We start from the raw sequence: 21,329 nt of genomic DNA, 5'->3' as shown, positions 1-21,329 counted from the left end.
ATGGCGGGTGACCTCCCTGGCCACTTGTAGCTCTCAGCAGGAGCTCCTACCATAGCCACTATGGAAAAGGCCTGAATTTGGGCAAAGAAGACCTCGGAAGGCTTACAAGTTCATCTCAAAGACTGGACAAGTTTCGTAGAAGCATGACTGTAGTTACCAAAGAGAAGAGGCAGTGACCTGGGTTTAAATCACAGCTCACAAAACCACTGCCTAGCTTTGTGATCTTGGTCATTTTGCCCTCATCTGTAAAACGGGGAGAATAATGACCTACCTTACTAGTCGTTGTGAGGACTAAACGAGTTAATACTCAGAACCAGGCCTGGCATATAATAAGTTCTCTAGACTGTTATTACCATCGTTGTTACAGGTGTGACAACAGATGGGAAGGGTTTTCTTTCCATTTCTCTTTTAATTCCCCCCAAAAGTACTCCATAAAAAAGCAAGGGTGAGGAACAAGTCCAAAGTCTGTTTCTAGGTTCTGTTCTTGGCTAAATTCATTGGAAAACCAGCCCGAGTGCTACTAATCAACCTGTCTTTGTCCAGAAGCCTGGACCTCTAGGAGCAGGCGTCCAATCTCGGCTTAGAAGAAGGCCCCAGCTTCCACTCTCTACTCTGCTAAGGGTGGCAAATACTCCGGGCTTCCATTATGAGCAGTTCAACAATGGACATCTTAAGATAAACTAAAAAGAAAAAGAGGTGAGAAACAAGCTGGGCAGTCTTAAATGAATTTGGTCATAGTCTGTTTCATGTCACCTCAGGGGAATTCCACTGCCCAGAAACACTCCCTTCTCCCCAACTAAAGCCCAAACAAGGGAAAACTGATGCCCGAGTGAAGGTCCCTCAAATTATCTCAGGAGCAGAAATTCCCAGCTCCGACCTCTCCCTGGACAATGTAGCATGGTGAGTGGAAAGAGTCCTGGGATGACAATCGGGAGATCCAGGTTCAGGATCTTTGGCCTTGAGCATATTGGTAGCCTCTCTCGATTTTGGTTTTCTTCTTTGCTCTGCCTGTTCCATGAAGGGCATCCTCAGATGGAAATTAAACATGCACAACAGAGACCCTCCACAACCGGGGCCCATCACCCCTCCAGTCCGGCACACAGAGTTCTGGAGGGGGTTGCTTTGGAGTGAGGCACACTGACCCTACCAGTCAGCTGCATCCAGCTGAACAGTTCCTTCACACCTCGGGTCCTGACACATGGGGGTGATATATATACCTCGCAGGTTTGTTCTTGGGGAGAAAGGAGACTATGTGCATGAAGATCTTCCTCGGTGTCTCGCATGTAGCAGAGTTCCAAGCACATTAGCACCCTCATCTCCAATTCCTTCCCAGACACGCCCCACAGCCCCTGGGGAAAGGTCAACAACGTCATGCATACTCTGTTCTTTCCCATGGGGCCCTGGCCTATGGCATTCGCCTGCCTGAGAAACCATTTCACCCTTCTTCCTGTGTTTAAATCCTATCCACCCTTTAGGGCCCACTTCAAATGCCACCTCTTCCATGTAGCCTGTCTGAACCCTGCCTAGCCAAAGTTCTGGCACATACATTCCACTCTCTACTTTGTCTCACCAGTGGGGCATCTTGTCTTATCTCCTCTCTCTGCTAGGAGATTCCCTGTTGACGGCAAGGATTATGTCTCCCTACGGTTACTAACCCAGAAGAGTCTCAGCCTCAAGTAGGAGTTTGTCACAACTGCAAATTCTCAGGTCGACCTCAGACCTATTGAATAAAAAACTGGGAGTAGGGTTCAGAGATCCATGTTTTAATAAGCCCTCCAGAAATTCGGAGGCTTGCCAAATTTTGAGAACCACTGGATTAAGGGTTTACTGAATGAATAAATGACTGAATAATGAATTAAAGTACAAGGGCTATGAAAACGCATGGGATAACAGTAATGATGATGACCAGGTCTGACAGCCTCAGTGGTAAAACAGGACCTTTGCTTCTCGTCTGACGCAGGCCCAGTGATGACTACTGCATCAGTTATGACTGAAAAGACATGGAGAGGGCGCCTGGGTGGCTCAGTTGGTTAAGCGACTGCCTTCGGCTCAGGTCATGATCCTGGAGTCCCGGGATCGAGTCCCGCATCGGGCTCCCTGCTCAGCAGGGAGTCTGCTTCTCCCTCTGACCCTCCTCCCTCTCATGCTCTCTGTCTCTCATTCTCTCTCTCTCAAATAAATTAAAAAAAAAAAAAAAAAAAAAAAGACATGGAGAAAAGGAGTCTGTAAGTGGTGTGTGTGTGTGTGTGTTTGTGAGAGAGAGAGAGAAACAGTCTTCAGCCCACAGGAAGACTCAGCTCCATAGACGTGAACAGGTTGGTGGAAATGGCATTTTTTGCTTTTTCCCCCGGAGGCCTTCTCCGTAGGCAACTATGGTTAAAGAGGTACTCTGTCTGACAGAAACTCTGCCAAGAATTTTCTGGCTGAAACTTCTTTCCTTCCAAAGGAAAGAGACAAAAAGAATAGCACAAAGCCCATTATTTTCACATGTCAGGCAAAGTTTAGAGACAATTAGAGGGAACAGGATTCAAAGTGACCAAAAATGCAGTTTTGATTAAGAACTGAAGGGGCTCATCCCAACACTCATCTTCCCTCCTATCCACACATCAGGCGGAGGCCAGGACCCTGATAAGGAGGAAAACGCAAGAATTCTGAGGGGGGTGGAACACTCGCTGGGCACCTCCTGACCAAGAAGCCATTTCTGGGCACCAATGAGGACAGTTTTGCTTTGACAATCTCCATCCCTCCAGAACTTGGAAAGCATGGGGCAACTCATAGGATGGTGAGTCTTTTCTTCCCATCCAGACTCTGGTCACTGACCATAACTGGAGAGATAATCAGCCACTCAGCAGCTCCTCCTCTGGCTTTCTTTAAGCCCTTGGGGTGAAGTGCCTGGTTCCCAGGCCACCTCCCTGCCATCTGGGTCTCCCTGTCCCCACTGCCCCACCCCCTACCCCCCGCCCCGGCGACAGTGACCCAATTCTGGTGGCTACTGGGCCTGCTCTGCCAAAAGCCCAGGAGGCTCTGTCAATCTGAGACGAGACCATCCGCAACCCCATGTCTTTCCACAACTGATGCCGCCTGGGCTGGGCCCCGGAAAAACCAACCGCAGCTCTGTGGCTTTTTGGCAGCCCAGCTTCGACTTTTGTATTAACAAGGGTGGGAGGGAGAATTGGAGCCCTGTTGTTATCTGCATTTTAAAACATTTAAACACAGTCTGTTCACCTGCTTGGCACTTTGTGTTCTCTAGTAAGTCCCTCCACCCCAACCCTTCTAAAATAGCAACAATCCTGGGTCCTCCTTTGCTATTGCTTATATTCGCAGAGGACTGGTGCAGACACCCCAAGCCCTGTCCTCTCCTTACGAAGGGACTGTGCATTTGGCTGCCCCTGGGATTCCTCAGAACAGCAGACGAGCCAGTCCTCAGTCCTCGAAAGGGAAGGATAAGAGTGAGGAGAGGTCCTGTTTGGAGGAACCACTCCCACTGGCTACAAGATACATTTACATTTAGAGGGAGAGACTGCCCAGCCAAGCGTCTAATTTCCTTTCAGTACCAAACAATAGCCCTTCTAGCTGCCTTCTGACCACATCACCAATGCGGGAGGAGTGGGGAGATCAGAGAAGGGGAGAAAGGACAAGGGTGACGGGGGCAGGAAAAGCCTGCTTTGACAAACCAGCCCAGTTTGTTTCCAAATGGAGGGAGTGATGGGGGCTTAGAACTATCTGGGGAAACAGGCTACCATTTCTCCTCTCTACAGACAGTTGTGAACCAGCGTGCTGCTGGTCACCTGGGGACTCTCTGCCCTAAGGACTCTCCTGTCCTCCTGTTCTTTGTCCAGCAGCATCCTGTAGTGTCTCATCAGAGCATCGAGAAGACTGAAGTGCAAAGCGTGTTAGTGAAACCCTTGAACCTGGCTAGGTCCCTGAAGATTGTGCCAATGTCACCACCCTTGTGCAAGTCTGAAGGTACAAGTTCATGGCCTCAACCAAACCAGTGGCGAGATGAGGACTGTTTCCACGCAGCAATTAGCTGAGAGTTAACAGGGGAGATGGACCAGAGAAGCAAGCCTCCAGACATTTCAGCTTGAGAACTGGGAAAGAAACAGGGGGGGCTAAACCTCTAGACTCCCTCGCTCTGGGAGGGCTCCATGAGCAGGGGCCTAGGGGAGCGATCCCTTTGACAGGGACCAGACACAGAGGCAGCTCCTTGATGCTCTGTGGGGAATTCTGGAAGCCGTTAAGGTTTTCACAAGAAAATGGCATTACAGCTATCCACAAAGCCTAGCCTGGCATTCACAGCGGCGTGGCTGCTGTAACCTCTCTTTGCAAAGACAGCAAAGCCTGGGTGTCCGGCGGGCCATGGAAGGATGTGAGTTGTCACTGCTCAGCACATACTAGAGGGGGCATCAGAGAGAAGCCCAGGTGGGAGCTTCCGCAGCAGACCTGGTAACCACGGCCTCTTCAGAAGGCTCAGACCTTATTCTCTAGTCGTCAGCCCTTGGTGCTTGAAGAGCACCAGACCACTCCTCCTCTACAGAGGACGTGCTTCTGGAACCCAGCAACAGATTCTACTCACAACACTGCCCCCGGGAGAATGAGAAAAGGTGCCCAGCCCACTGCTTCCCAACGGGTGGAGACAGTAACCAGGAGGACCCTGGGGTGCGAGCGACCCCCCGGAGGGCAAGGACTTACACCAGAGTTCATAGTAGTAGTTGCAGCACTGAGACTGTCCACAGCAGTGTCCTGTGTCACAGATGTAGCTTTGATTGTTGGTACCCACACAGGTTTCCTTATCCTAAAAAAGAAAAAAAAAAATTTAGCATATGAAATTACAGCTTTTAAAGATTTTATTTATTTATTTGAGAGAGAGAGAATGAGAGAGAGCACGTGAGAGGGGGGAGGGGCAGAGGGAGAAGCAGACTCCCTGCAGAGCAGGGAGCCCGATGCGGGACTCGATCCCGGGACTCCAGGATCATGACCTGAGCTGAAGGCAGTCGCTTAACCAACTGAGCCACCCAGGCGCCCTGAAATTACAGCTTTTAAATGCCACTTTTCTTCTCATCCCCTTCTTCCTGGTTGTCTGCCCACCCTCCACCAAGACGGTCTAGATCAATGTTCATTCCGTGAAGAAAAAAAAAATTAGAACCCACAACAGCAGCAGACTGAAGAAAAAAACAAAGGTTTATGAAAGGGGGAAGAGGATTCGGCACACAAAGCCGACTGGTAAAGAGCGAAGCTTTCCTCAGAAAGGAAACGGATGCCCCACTTTCTTTATGTCCAAGCAGAAACACTTCATGTTCCGGTGTTACACTCAGCTGGTAAAAAGATGATGGTTCTCGTGTAATTAGCAGTACTTTTTAAATAAAACCGGCTTTTCTGTGAAAGTTCCTGGAACCAATTAATGCAGTACATATTCTAGGATCAGCATTGAGTCCAGTCATTCCGTCCTTCAAAACACACACTGTTCAAGGTTAATTACAGGGTGATTCCAAAGAGGGCCAAGTTAACTTGCCACTAAAATTCTTCACTCTTAAGAAAAGGGGTTACCGGGCGCCTGAGTGGCTCAGTTGGTTAAGCAACTGCCTAAGGCTCAGGTCATGGTCCTGGAGTCCTGGGATCGAGTCCCACATCGGGCTCCCTGCTCAGCAGGGAGTCTGCTTCTCCCTCTGACCTTCCTCCCTCTCATGCTCTCTCTCATTCTCTCTCTCGCAAATAAAAAAAAAAAAATTAAAAAAAAAAAAGAAAAGGGGTTACCTGCCCAGTTGACCTCATCCAGTTTCAATGTGCTAGATAATTTTTTGCTTATCAAATGATCTCTTAATGATCTTGACTGGACCTAGGATTCACACTGTGCCTTGTCAGGGACAGTTCCAGAAAGGGCACTGCTGAGTAACAACCCCGAAGTGTGCCAAATTCTATTCAAAGCCCTGGTGGATGGGGATGGAGTGAAGACGGTTTTTTGATATTTCACATTTAAGATATGAGAGACCCCCACCAGCCAACCTGAACTTCAGCCCCACATGTACTGTGGACCCCACCACACATATGCTGAGACCTCTAAGTCTCAGGTGCTCCATGTGGCTTTCAACGTTTATTCTAAACAAGTAACACATCCATTTACTGGACACACTGTCTTTGTGCCAAGCACTGTGTTGGGTATGTGGGATACAAAGATGAATAAGACATTGTCCCCATCCTCAAGAAGCTCAGGGTTAAGAAGGAAAAAAAAAAAAAATCCAAAAACAAAAAAACCCTGCTCAGCAGAGAAACTAAAACCACAGTATTGTATTTGCTGCTACTCAGGCTGACCCTGCCCACAGCATACATCCGGGCGGATGCCTGCCAGTGGAAACTTAAGTCACACGGTCAGTTCCTCCTCTCCCGGCCTTGCTCTACACTACACTGTCTACTTGGCCAAGGGTATAAACAAGGCACTCCGGCAACCGGCCACAGGGCTAAGGCTGGGTAGAGACCGTTCAGGTGCCTGACGTCACAGGGACAGGGCACAGCTAAAGACCAGATCCCGGGCTCAGTGCAGGTCTCTGCCACCAGAGGCTCAGGCATTTCCTGGTCTTTAAGAGCCTTATGGCCCTGTGTAAAGGGGTTTGAGAAGAAGGAAACATGGGAAAGGCATTGGAAAGCTCTGACAGTGAGGGTTTCACAACATCGCCAACAGAGTTCTTCCCACCTCTGCCTCTTCCCACGTCCACCATAAGCACAATGGAGGCGGGGGGGTGGGGGGTGTCCAGTCAGGTCTCCTCGGAGGCCTGGTGCACGAGGAGAAGGCAGATCTGGGCTCGCTTCTTTTGCTAGAACACACCCTCCCTGACTTCAGAGCAAAATGCTGCTTTCATAAGGACATCAAAAAGTTTCTCCCAAGTTTACCAGGCCCCAAAATGCCATTCTTCTGGCACTGGCTCGCAAGACCACAGTTCAAAGTGTCCACATAGTTTCTAAAAGGGGCTGTGCTGCCTACAACTCCAACACATGAAAGAATCCAGTGACACTTCTGCCTCGGAAAAATTCGCCAGATGAGGTCCAGGCTGTGAACACAAGGCAGCCAACTGGTCCTAAGTGTGGCATGGAATGGAACGCATTTGAAATCTAAACAAGTGGTATCCTCATGACCTACTGGTGTCAGCTTTTCTCTTGGCTTTTCTATCCCCCGGCACAGGAAGCCTGGTCTAAACAGGACCCCGCTCTTTTTTCCTGCTCTGCCTCCACCTTCCTAGGGAGAGCCGAACTCTAGAAGCATCATTTAATCCAGTGTTCCTCAAACACTTTCTACCCAGTAGATCTTGACCCCTGTTCTCCTTCCCCTGCCCCCCGACAGAGTTTGCAGGCTGCCTGGGATGGTCTTGGTGATGGAAACTGTCGTTCTCTGCCACAGGAGGAAGGAAAGCGGGTGGGTGGTTAAGGAAGACAAGAAGTGGGCTCATGCACCTTTAGCAAGGAAGAAATGGAGGAGCAGGAGGGTACGTGAGATGGGGAGTCCCAAGGTAAGTTCCTCCAGAAACCTGCTGGTAGGAAAGGAAAATCCCGGAGCCTAGGGTTTGGCCCTGGCTCTCTTGGGTTTGGTCTTCACTATGGAGGACCAGGACATGGACACAGGAGCTCTAGGAGGAGTTAAAGATGCTCTCCAATGTCTCCTTCAACCCTAAGTCTTTATTAGCCTACCCACCTCCCATCCCCTCCCACAGCGGCCTTGAGTCAACACAAGGGCTCCTGAAATCTGTCTCCTCTCATTCAAAGAGATAGCAAAGAATAGCAGTGTGCAAATGCTGCCTGGTGCTCTTCCAGCCTTCCCTATACAAGGAGCCTAATCATGGATTACCTGGAGGACTCCCAGAGACCTGTGAGGAAGACACGGTTAAGAAGCAGGCAGATCTTGGGCACCTGGGTGGCTCAGTTGGTTAAGTGACTGCCTTCGGCTCAGGTCATGATCCTGGAGTCCCGGGATCGAGTCCCGCATCGGGCTCCCTGCTCGGCAGGGAGTCTGCTTCTTCCTCTCCCGCTCCCCCCTCTTGTGCTCTTTCTCTCTCTCACTCTCTCTCTCAAATAAATAAATAAAATCTTTAAAAAAAAAAAGAAGCAGGCAGATCTGGGTCTAAAACACAGCTCTTATACTGGGCTTATTAATTAACTGTGCAACCTTGGGTAAGTTACTTAACTTCTCTGAGCTCTTAATATCAATGTTACTCTGTGAGCCATTATTACTGGGCATGAAAGACCATCTAAACGGCACTCTGCATTCACTTAGAACTACTTCGCAAGAGGGAAGTTCACCGGCAACGTGGGTTGCTCCAGACTCATGAAGAACAGAAAAAGCAACCAGAGAGAATGCAGTGGATAAAGTTCAAATATGAAAAATTCTCAACACTTTTTATGATGGAAGATTATTCTCTGCCTTGCTTCCAAGCATCTTCAAGCACTTTACACATATTATGTTGTTCAGGCCAAGCCTTAAGGAGTGGGCAATAAATATCCCTCCCATTCCCTCTCTCCAGAGAGTGAACCAAAGAATGAATTGTGCTCTCCCTATGGGCAGGAGCTCTGTCTCCTCACCTACCTAACCCATTCCTAGTATGAGCACAGGGCTTGGCGCATAACGGTTTGCTTAAAAAAACATCGGCTATTCAACCTGGGGTGAATAATATAGCTAATGTGGACTGAGCACCTGCTATGTGCCAGGCATGTTCTAAATGCCTTACACGTATTCCTTAATCTTAACTTGAAAGCAACTTATGAAGTGAGTAGTATCAGGAAATTGAGGCCAAGAGAGGCTGAGTAACTTGCCTAAGGTCACACAGCTAGGGAGTGGTTCAATCTCTTTCATTTGGCCCCAGAGCCTAAGCTTTTTAAAACTAGTAAGCTTTAGCTGCCTTGGATGAGGTTATACTTCTTCAGTTACTTTTCATACGTCAGTTGCTTAAATAAACCCACTGAAAGCCCCAAACCAAACAAAATCAACATTTTTGTCTTTGAAGGAAAAAATAAGGACCCTGCCCTTGTGGAACTCTTTGACTTTGGGAAGAGGATACTTCATCTTCTACTGGACAGCGAGGAGGGGCAACATGCTCAGGGCTCCTCCCTTTTTTGCTTGAAATGTTGTTTCTTCGTATACTGATTTTTTGAAAAGCAGAATGCTGTTTCATCCCAGTGTGGAATGTGGGACCTTCATTCCTTCCTTCAACATTTACTGAGTACCTGCCCTGTACCAGCAATGAACTGGATGGGGAACACAATGGGCAAATGGTCAAAATGGTCATGCTCTCTGTCCTCGTGGAGCTTGCAGTCTAGTGAAAGATCATAAAGTAATCACACAGATGGAACTACAACTAGCAAGAGAAAAATATATGATTTGGTAAGAGTTTACAAGAGATAAGACCTAGGAGTTAGTCATGAAGGTCCAGACAGCTTCTGTGACAAAGGTAAGCTTGAACGGAGATTGCCAAGATGGTTAGAAAATTAGTAACCAGGGAAGAGGGATGGGGAGAACATTCTAGGCAAAGGAGATGGTACAAGCAAAGCCCTTTAACTAAAAGGAGATGGCTGAAGAAGTAGGTAGAGAAGTTAGGTAAGTGGGGACCAGACTGTGCAGGGAGGTGACGAGATCAGATTTGCATTTTAAAGATAGCTCCTTCCCAGTCATTTTTTCATTTGCACAAAACTGCATAGCCAAAAAATTGCTAGAAATGTAGAACTTGTCATGAAGAAACCGTGTGAATAACACATGCTCTCATGCTGAGGTCTCTCATCTCAGGAATGACCGTGGCAATGACCGTCAGCATCCTCGTTTGTTACAGGTATGTGTCTTCAGCCCAGATTTCACAGTGACGGGCTCCGAGATACAGGGCACACATGGTCCTCAAACAAAAAGCACAGGCACAAAGAAGAACCAAGCAAGACCAACACTGAATTGGAAAGAACATTTTTACAACGGAAAAGGATGAATAGTATACCTTCTGCACATACGCAAAAAATCATCTCATCTCTTTTGTGGCAACATAAACTGTGGGACTAACAACACTTTCCTCAACAGTTTCCATCTCTTATAGTTGCTGTTCTCAGCTAAGCCACTGTAAAGGTCAATTAATCAGCATAAGAACTTTCCAAGCGCCAGCATAAAGAGAGACACTAGGCAGTAATGGTTCCCCAAGGATGGTTTTAATCTGCCAATTTATGGGTTGGAAAACCCTACTAGTAACTGGCAACAGCATCTTCAGGTCCTTAGGAAAGCACCAAAGTTTTAGAGTTTAAAAGTAAAAAATAGGAAAATTGAAATTGTTCACAGGTGTTAAAGCATAGGACACGACACAGTCTTGGCTGCTGGATATGAATGAATTTGGAGCGCCACTTCTGGCTTTCCCTACAGGGAGAAGGAAGAGTTTCTTTTTCTTTTCTTTTTTTTTAAAGATTTTATTTCTTTAGGGGCACCTGGGTGGCTCAGTCGTTAAGCAACTGCCTTCGGCTCAGGTCATGATCCCAGGGTCCTGGGATTGAGCCCCACATCGGGCTCCCTGCTTACCGGGAAGCCTGCTTCTCCCTCTCCTACTCCTCCTGCTTGTGTTCCTGCTCTTGCTATCTCCCTGTCAAATAAAGAAATAAAATCTTAAAAAAAAAAAAAAAGATTTTATTTCTTTATTTGAGAGAGAGAAAGTGAGTGAGAGAGAGAGAGCATGAGCGGGGGGAGGGGCAGAGGGAGAAGCAGACTCCCCACCAAGCAGGGAGCCCGACGTGGGGCTCAGATCCCAGGACCCTGGGATCATGACCCGAGCCAAAGGCAGACGCTTAACCAACTGAGCCACCCAGGTGCCCCGAGAAGGAACAGTTTCTAATCAAAATGTCCAATTCCACAAATCAAAGAACAAATACATATTGATATCCCTCCCCACGTGCCAGGCACTGTGCTGGATACTATAGCTACAGCAATGAGCAAGAGATTCTGGGAGAAGAGGTCCTGCTGTGGCAAGAGAGCTAGGTTGGTAACTTTAAAAATTCTTCTTTGCCAAAACTCCTAGAAATAGCGGCTATATAACAATATCCTTTTAATTACACAGCTGAGCTAGCAAGAAAGTAAGGAAGATCCTCAGGGGTCAAAAATGTTGGGGGGAACTAAAAAGTACAGTGGTAAATGAGGTCAGGCCTTTTCAGTTGCCCTGGAAAAGGAGGCTGTTTATTGCTCTTGGGCCTACCTGAAAACAGGAAATTGAAAATGAGCCCCAATATACAATGAGGACCCTCAAAAAGACAGAGCAGACTAGGAAAAAATTAGCCTATTGGCACACAGTGACAATAAGAAAGCTCTGAACTGGGGTGCCTGAGTGGCTCAGTCGTTAAGCGTCTGCCTTCGGCTCAGGTCATGATCCCAGGGTCCTGGGATCGAGCCCCGCATCAGGCTCCCTGCTCCGCAGGAAGCCTGCTTCTCCCTCTCCCACTCCCTCTGCTTGTGTTCCCTCTTTCGCTGTGTCTCTCTCTGTCAAATAAATAAATAAAATCTTTAAAAAAAAAAAAAAAGAAAGCTCTGAACTGAGAGGAAAAAAGCATCTGCTTTAATAATCTGTAACCACAGGTCTTTCCATAAGCTAATTTGAGATTTGAACTGAAAATCCCCAAGGCAAAAATTGAACACAAAAAGTGGTTTCAGGCTTGCAATAACCCTGTGACATTTGGCAAAAGAAATACAAAACTCTGAGACCTACCCTCAATCAGGGCATGATTCCCATAAATAGCTCTGTTGAAGATGAACTCACAACAGAAAATACAAAAACTTATGCAGAAGTAAGCCATCGCAAACAAGACTCGGGAAATTCAACAAATAAGACTCTCAGAAAAAAATTAATAAAACGATCAGATAAGCTATAATATATAAGCGTGTTTCAAATTATTGAAACCAAAAAGAAAGAATGAAAAACATGAGAAATGAACATACTGAAGAAAACAGTGACTGAGCAGACTGGGGGAAAAAATAAAAGGTACAGAAAAATAATTATTGAAATTTAGAAACTCAACAGATTGATTACACAGAGATCAGACCAAGTTAAAGAGAGAATTAGTGAACTGGGACACAGATCTGAGAAAATTACCCAGCAAAGGGCTTCCACCAATTAAAAGACACCATGGAAATGGAAAATGAGAATAAGAAGCTTGAGAAGAAGAATATAGAGGAGATGTGATAAAGAGATAACTGAAAAATTCCCAAAGTTGATTAAAGATATGGAATTTTCAGACAATAATAAACTCATACAGGGGCACACTGTTTGGAACTACAGAACAACAACGACAAAAAGATCCTAAACATGTTCAAGTGGGGAAGACTGAAAATTAACATTAAATTAGAATTTAAAATAGTAATAATCTCCATGAGGATATAAAACAGGTAACAGGACAAAAGGTTTTAGATGGGGCAATCAGGAAAGGCCTCCTGGGAAGGTGACAGCTAAGTTGAGCCCTGAATGATGAGAAGGGCCCAGATGAAGAAGACCTCTGGGAACAATGTTCCAGGCAGAGGGAATGTCAAGTACATGCAAAGACACCAATGCAGGAATGAGCTTGTTGTGCTCAAGGAAAAGAAAGAAGGCTAGTGTGGCTGAGTACAGTGAATCTCAGGGAGAGAAGTGTGAAAAGAATAACTGAGAATTTGGGAAGAGGCCATGCCTTGTATGCCCTGCACAACAGTTAAAATACCATAGCTTATAAATTCATCGTTGGCTATAATGTTGCTGGATATATGAGTAATATCAAAATATTTTTGCAATTCTTATGATTACTTTTCAACTTGGGACTCCCCCACCCCTTTTTTTGTCTCCCTGCTTTGTGACTGCTACTACAGAGTAACAAAATCAAATTTCCTTCCAGTCTTGAACCAGGAATGGCTTTCTAGAAAGTAGACCAAATTCTAGCACTATACATCTACTGAACCAGAGTTCTATCTGATTTTGATAATACTCTATAACCAAAGGGCAACAGAGTCTTCATAAACAAGACAGATTTGAAATGGCTAAATGAGAAAAGATAGCAAGCAACTTTAACTTAGAATTAGCTATTTTTATTCTATCTTAGAGTCTTCGAATTCTGAAAATGCAGCACTTTCAGGCCCACGTCCTTAAAAAAAAAAGATTTGTAGGTGATCATAAAAAACACTCTTTAAAGTTTTGTGGATTTACACCTATATTTTACAGTAAGGGGCGCCTGGGTGGCCCGGTTGATTAGGTGTCTACTTTCCACTTAGGTCATGATCCCAGGGTGCTGGGATCAAGCCCCACATAGGGCTCCCTGCTCAGTGGGGGGTCTGGTTCTCCCTTTCCCTCTGCTGCTTCCCCTGCTTGTGCTCTCTCGCTCGCTCTCTCTGTGTCAAATAAATAAATAAAATCTTAAAAAAAAAAAGTTAATACCAGTTTTTTCCTAATACTAATGATTTTAAGCTGTTTGAAGAGCTGAGGGAAATAAGTAGAATCATTCAAGGCACACATTTTCAATTGGATGTAAAGAGATTACAGAAGAGTTGGGGGATGAAGGAAAGTAAACTCAGGCAGAGGAATGATCCAGTAGGAGTCCTGACCTATTGTTTCCTACAGGTTAGTCTAATCTCCCCCTTTTTTTTTTATGATAGGGCATGTCACGTACTACTTTTGTATCCTTCACAATATGAACTATACATGACAATTACTCCTTTAATCTTTCCTACCTAAAAGAGCTCCGTTTCATTCTTTCTGATAAAGGGCAAGCCATTGCTAAGAAATTAACCCAGACACTGCTTTGTATGCACTGGGATCTTAGGAATCAATTTTTATGCTGTTTGGTTGAGTTCAGTAATTTTCCTGGAGGACAAGTAGGCTGGGCAGGTTCCCCTAAACAAGCCAATAAATCTAATCTGATAAGATTCAGCCTCATCCCTCACATTTGATAGTATGTTTTACCTCCAAGGGCTCTAGCCTCCAGTTCCCTGGGCTAGAGAGCACCCAGCCTCCCACTCTCTAGCTGCAAAGACTGGAGCCAGTAACACTGGAGAAAAGCCTAGAACCAATGTGGGCGGCAGCTGCTTCAAGATGTGGCTGCAGCGTACACTGTGGAAGGGGGGTCCTGGGGACCCCTGCTGTAGCAGCGGCAAGGGTCCACTGACTTCCGCCTATGAGGGTCTCATGGAACAATTCTGTCTGGGGACTCCCAAAGACTGGCACGCCCCAGTGGGTGAGGATGGCAACAGTGAATCGGAATGAATCATGGCATCTCACGAATAGTGAATTTGCCCCAAGGTAGCAAAGAACACACTTCGATAATAAATGGAACAAAATAGAGACGCGTTTCCTGAAGTGTGGTCCGTGGGCCCAAAAATCCCCTGGTGTATTTAAGAATATAGGTTAAGAACTTCCGGGGGTTCAGCTTATATATATTCAAGTTTGGGAACCACCGCCCTAGATTTATAAAAACGTACAATATACATAGTTCTTGCCTCTAAAAGTGGAATGGTCTAATATTCTTTTTCTAGAATCCCAAACACATCCCAAAGTCACCCCCAAGAGTACCCACTTAGAATAAAGGCCTATACAATCATTCATATGCTTTCTGCTTCACTCCATAAAAACGTACATGCAATAGATCATAAACATAAACTTTTTTTAAAAAAGTAACATGTCAGGTACACTCGTATCCACACCAGGACTGCTGCACTACAAACTGGATCCTCGTTAAATAGCCCCCAAACAGAGCAGCCAAAAAAGAAATTAAAATCCATTTCCTGTGTTGCTATTAGGAACCTGAATAACAAACTCAGAAAAAGCCACTTGACCCTGGTAGGAAAATCCCAGAGCACAGATCAGAAGTTGCAACATATTCCATGGTTTTATTAAAGGCTACTTGTCGATGTCCGAGACATGCAGGCCTGTGGGGTCTTGCTGGCTGGAGCAGCTCAGGACATTGGGTTAATGTGCCATTCTTTCACCCCTGGACACTTAGAAGGAAAAGCAGTCCTGCCTCAAGGTATCCCCAGCAATCCTTTATCACTGGCCTCTTCTGCCACAGAATAAATGCACTGAGAAGTACGGCATCTTCAGCAAGGCTGATGCAGAGAGCTAAGGGGTGAGATACCAGCACTCAACAGAGCAGGTGGCACTCAGGCAGAGCAGGAGGGTGATCCAGCCAACTATCATGTGTTCATAGTTGGTCCCATGAGGGCAGGTTCTTTCCTTCCTACATTGTATCACTGCATCTCCTGCCTGAAAGCAGGGATTGCCAACTGGTGGCCCTCAGACCACAATGGGCCCTTAACTAACGAGTTCTATGTCCACATGGTAATTTTGTTTTTCAATTTTTAAAAACGATTTATTTATTTACTTATTTATTTATTTATTAGAGAGAGAGCAAGAGTGAGGGAGGGAGGGGGGCAGAGAAAGGGGGAGAGAGAAAATCCCAAGCAGACTCTCCGTCAAGTGTGGAGCCCGACGTGGGGCTCAATCCCAGACCCTGAGATCATGACCTGAGCCAAAATCAAGAGTCAGACACTTCACTGACTGAGCCACCCAGGCGCCCGTTTTTCAATTAAAAAAAAAAAAAAATGGAATTAACGGGGGTACCTAGGTGGCGCAGTTAAGCCACTGACTCTTGGTTTCAGCTCAGGTCCTGATCTCAGGGTTGTGCGATGGAGCCCCTCATGGGCTCTGCACTCAGTGCAGCATCTGCTTGACTCTCTCTCCCTCTCCCTCTGCCCCTCTCCTCCGATTGCACCCCCTCTGTCTCTCTCTCTCTCTCTAAAATAAATAAATCTTTAAAAATAAAAATGGAATTAATGGTCAACTTTTTTAAAACCAGCGAAAACAGGTTTATTCAAGAATAGCGAATTACAATCCGAGACAAGCAAGCTGTGGCAGAACCACAGGCAAGTCCCTAGCGGTCAACATTTTCAAATGAAAAGGAATCATACAGAAATCAGAGTTCCAGCTTCTCTTGCAAATTCCGGGCCCACATTCCCTTAGCAGCCTATCAGGCTGCTCACAGATGTACACGGGCTGTGGCTCCGCCTCAGCCTCCCCACAATCCCGCTGTCCTGAAGCCCATCTGCTTCACTCAAGCTGCCACTGCCTGGCTCCTGTGGGTATTTGATTAGCTCCTCCTGCTCTCAAGTGCAGTAATAGATGTTCATCCCCTCACCCTGAGGTTAAGGCATGCTGCAGAGACCCAAACATCAACAGCAGACATGAATTTTCCACACTGACGCTCGAGCAACACCTTGCACACGACATGGAAACAGAGACCTGGACAAAGAGGAGGGCCCTTCTGTGCCGCATGAGAGGAATATCTCTGGACAATCAGGAAAACCTCCTGCCACAACACTCAAGAGGCTGGAGAAAACCAAGTTCTTCCCAGTGATTGTGTTTATCAAGCATTCGGCTGGGCATTTTTACTTATGTTTCCCACACAGGAACCAAGGAAAGTAAGGCCCAGAGTGGCCACATAGCTAGAACAAGTTGTCTGGACCTAAAGCCCAAATTGTAGTGGAAAGTATTTAATGCTTAGGGGTTATCCTAAACTTTTAGGCTAGATGCTGACAGGCACAAAATGACAGATAAGATAGGGACTTTGCCTTTGAGGAACTTTGTAATAACCCAACTACTAGGTTAAAAAAAAAAATTGATGTTTCAGTTCTTGTTGCTGAAAACCTTCCTGAAATATTCAAGTTTATTGTGTGCCTTAATTAAGTACCATCTAATAAACAGGCTTCTTTCTTTTTTTAACGACTTACAATGTGGCAAAGCCTCAGGGTCATAGTTTGGAGCAATGATGATATATACACAACACTCACATATAAAAGCAATATATATAAAACACACATTTATATAGGACTTTCGAGGTTTTCAAGCTTCTTTAATAGCCAGCCTCTCATTTGAGCCCAACACCCAGCACCTGCAAGATGTCAGAAGGGCTACGACCCTCATCTTATAGATAAGGACCTGCCAGACTCGGGACTGTGGACACCCTGGCCTTCTGACTTCGGGATCAGTATTCTTTATATGACTGGGTTCTAGCTCATCAAAGTCTTTGCTAAATCTTGAAAATGGCTCTTGCTCAGATAAAATACTCACTTCTCTGTCCGGAAAGAGGTATGGCTTTCAAAGGTATCTGAAATATGGAAGGTACCAGTAGACTTATCACTGAGGTGCTTTAAAAGAGATTCACCACAGTTTCATTTGACAGAGAAGAGCACATGCGGGATCTCAGAGATCTTCCTTACTTTAAGCAAAATTCTAAATTTAACCCCATTTTTTCCTCAGCAGTTCCACCCCACTGCAGCAGGGTTTTGTTGGGAGCAAAAGAAATAATAATGGGACTTGTTTGTCTGCTGTCTGTCTAGAGACCAGTTCCAGAGATTTATTTCCAGTAAAAAGTTCGACAGTGTTCAAGGAAACTATTTACTTCTACCTGGGACAAAGTGTCACATTAAAAATGGTCTCCCTGGACATGTGATGTAATGAGCACTGGGTGTTATATAAGACTGATAAATCACTGAACTCTACCTCTGAAAGTAATAATACACTATATGTTAATTAATTAAATTTAAATAAATTTTAAAATTAAAACATATTTTGTAGACAACAACAACAAACTCCAATATCTATACCACAGAAACTTACTAGCATGGCATTATGCAAAAATATGCTAGAAATGGAGTTACATATCAAAGATAATGCTCTTAATATTAAAAGTAGTGTTTTCCATTTGTCTTGTATTGGGATACATATATTTACTGTCAATAGCCTGCCTATAAATTAGGAAAATTACTAAGCTTATCACAAATTGATTGAATATTGCTAAATACTGGGGCACCTGGGTGGCTCAGTCAGTTAAGCGTCTGCCTTTGGCTCAGGTCATGATCCCAGGGTCCTGGAATTGAGCCCCACATCAGGCTCCTTGCTCAGCTGGGAGCCTGCTTCTCCCTCTCCCTCTGCCCCTCCCCTCTCCCAGCTTGTGCTCTTTCTCTCTCTCTCTCTCAAATAAATAAATAAATCTTTAAAAATATAAATAAATAAATAAATAAATAAATAAAGGTCTCCCTGGCAACAGATACAAGATTAAAAAAAAAAAAATCTTCAGAATGTACGTTCTGAACTCTAAGACCTTACACTTAAAGATTAAAGGAGTGGCTCAGTCAGTTAAGCATCTGCCTTTGGCTCAGGTCCTGATCTCAGGGTCCTGGATCCTGGATCAGGCTCTGCGCTCAGCAGAGAGTCCACTTCTCCCTCTCACTCTGCCCCTCTACCACCACCACCACCCCCGCTCGTACCCTCTCTCTTTCATGCTGTCTCTCAAATAAGTAAATAAAAATCTTAAAAAAAATAAAGATTAAAGGAGACACCTGATGACTTAGAAAAAGGGGAATTTACTATTTTATCAGAGATAGGCACAAAATAGACCCAAGTCCTAGCTATAGGCACTTGGCTTAAAATATGGCCTGTTATTGAAATAACTGTAGCCTTTTTGTTCTTTAAACTATAAAGTTATTTGGGCACTACTGAGATCCCATCCTTCTCAAAGTGGTTATCCAGATTATTACTATCCGGAGTAAGAGATAAAATACCAGTTCCAAAAGGGCTTGATCTTAGCTACTGGCCATAAAAAATTAACTCCATACCTGCCCTTGGTAAGACATAGGACCTGCTGATTAGGGGCAACCAAGATGTTAAGATTCTAAATCTCTGGGCAGGTAGTTAATACATATTGCTTGGAAAGCAGCAGGGAGAAGTACACCTATTTTCCCTGTATTCAAACATCTCAGTCCACTTTCCCTGAGGGCTGTGACTTCTGTGACTGCTCCCTAAGCAGACTGGACACACCATGCATCAGTAATGTCTAGCCATGAGTTTCCCTGCCTTGGCCCTACTGACACTTGGAGCCAGGTAATTCTTTGTGTAGGATCCCTGGCCTCTACACACTATTGCTGGTAGTGACACCCCACCCCCCAGGTTACAATCAACAACACCCCAACACCGCCAAATGTCCCCCAGGTAGAGGGGAAAATTGCCCGTAGTTTAGAACCACTGTTCCAGCCAAACTGCGCTACACGATTTAGTGCAGAATCATGTTCTATCTGGTCTTGTAGCCTGATTGCCTCATGGGCCCCCCAACCATTCTGTAAATTCCCCAGGAGCAAGACTGATGTCAATCTCACAAGTGCACCTGCCCTAGCAAAGGATCAGACATGCAAAAATCTTCAGAAAAGTGCTGACGCTGCCGACTGACAGTCAAGGAACCCAAGGGGCTAGTCCTCTCCGTGCTCCCTGTGCTGCTTAGCTACAACGAACAAGCAGTGGCATGAAGGGAGCCTCCAAGGCTGCGGAGATGTGATTTTGCATGACCGCTGAGAGACCTGCCCATTGGCTCTCTGGCCACGATAGGTTTACCGTCACCCAGCAATCGGAGCCCGGCCCATAAATCCAGAACCTGGAGACGGGGAAGTGATAGCACATTCTATTTTTGCTGGCAGCCTGCCATGGCCTATCCTGGGCCTCCCCACCACACTCCAGAGCCACACCCAGAGGAGTGGAAGGTCACAGGTGTGAATACACCACTGCCTACACATAACCAGGGATCTCCAAACCCCTGATGAAAACCATAGGATCAGATGGGCAGTATGCGAAACCAAGAATGAGACCATGTGTCACAGTTTAGTGGAAGAACTTGAGAACGTTGTGTGTTAAGCAAGAGAACCAAACAATAAAAATTTCCTGGCCTCCTTGATGCAATGCCCAAGGGAACTTACGTCTTATGTGCAACACAGACCCAGCAAGCCCTACGGCACTTTGAGGAAAAGAAGTCACTATGTTATCCTCCAGCCATCCTCAAGGCATGTCTCCCTGTCTCCTGAAATGCATACAGCTTTCCCCTACTGCCCTTCCTCTCTGAGTAAAAGAACAAGATAGGTCAAGCAAGTCACCTCCCAGGACTGAATCACCATTTCCAGCAACCAGCAACCGATGCCCCTTACAAGGTCCAGGATTCAAGTCTAGTTGAGCCCAGCCCAGAGAAGCAATGGCTAGAGGCTACAGAGGCACGCAGAAATGGCTACTCACTGTTGCTACAAATTAGCAACAGAGTCCAGAAGTGCGAGGGAAGGAGAGTTAAGAAACTAGTATCTGGCGGCTAGGGAATTGGGGCAGAAAAAGAAATTTTCTAGCAGTTTTTAAAGTAGCCCTAAATTCTTGCTCCCTTGGACTAAAATTTACCTCTTCAAGGAAAAGGGGTGGGAGGGGGTGGGTCCAACTCGTGGGATATCACTGGAGGAAGTAAATGTTTTCTTTGGCTCCATCCTGGATAAAAGTTTCAAAATCACCAGATACAGTCTTCTTTTCCACTAAGTTACTGTCCAGTCCACTGGTTTCTCTTCGCTTTGATAACAGGAGTGTGATGAAAAACAAGCCACATTCCTCTATAAAAGCAGCTTCTTGCAACAGAGGTGGTTGGGGGTTTAAAAATCCATCTGAGGGGCTCCTGCGTGGCTCAGTTGGTTGAGCATCCGACTCCTGATTTCGGCTCAGGGTCGTGAGATTGAGCCCCGTGTCAGGCGTCAGGCTCCGCACTGAGTGTGAATCCTGCTTGGGATTCTCTCTCCCTCTGCCCCTCCCCCGCCTCATGCTGTGTCTCTCTTGCTCTAAAATAAATAAATAATAAATAAAATCTTTTTTTAAAAAATCCATCTGAAAAGGCCAAGATAAGAATCACCTCTTCCTACCTTTAGGAGACAGTAGGGAACTGAGGTGCTCCATGGAGCTGTCACTTACAAGATTTTTACACATCAGCGCCAATGAGGATTTTGGCTTCAACCTCTGGCAGTACAAACAAGTGTCACTTTGGTGTTTGCTGCGTTATACACAGACAGTTCCCTTCCAGGCAGGGTCTTGCTTAATTTGTCCCGAACCTTGTAGAGAGAGGCTAAGCACACACAAGGGTAGGTTATGTCGACTGGGACTCAGTACTTGGTTGTTGGCAGAGCGCAGGGCACACAGGGGTAAGGTCTGGCAGATTTGGGTGCAGGTACCATACCAAAGCAATATACAAGAGGAGGACAACACGATTCCCTCAGCCCCAGCCTCTGGTGCCACCATAGACACACATTAGTTGTGTGATACTAAAGAGAAAAACTTCTGAGTTTGGGTTTCCTCACAACAGAAAGGAGCTAAGACCTCCTCCCTCATGGTGGCTGTCATGATGAAATAACAAATAACAAACAAAATTATCACGTAATGTTGGCTAACATTCAGCAGGTTAGGGGTTAAGTTAGAAGTTGGCAAATTCCCTCTTCCCTCTCCCAAGTGATGGCTCCCATCGTGCACCTTTAG

General features: G+C 45.8%; 1 protein-coding gene across 1 annotated transcript in view; it reads right to left on the bottom strand.

The window, feature by feature from the left end:
- The window catches only part of WBP1L (WW domain binding protein 1 like), a 57,592-nt gene that overhangs the window by 8,553 nt on the left and 27,710 nt on the right, over nucleotides 1–21,329 (bottom strand). Inside the window, exon 2 of the mRNA XM_021699596.1 lies at nucleotides 4,693–4,795. Coding sequence (XP_021555271.1) covers nucleotides 4,693–4,795 — 103 coding nt within the window. The remainder of the gene's footprint in view (nucleotides 1–4,692; nucleotides 4,796–21,329) is intronic.

This window comes from Neomonachus schauinslandi, chromosome 6 (genome assembly GCF_002201575.2).
Source record: "Neomonachus schauinslandi chromosome 6, ASM220157v2, whole genome shotgun sequence".
In the NCBI taxonomy this organism is placed as follows: domain Eukaryota; kingdom Metazoa; phylum Chordata; class Mammalia; order Carnivora; family Phocidae; genus Neomonachus; species Neomonachus schauinslandi.
The sequence above is the reverse complement of the archived record's forward strand: the minus strand, read 5'-3'. Positions and strand labels throughout refer to the sequence as shown.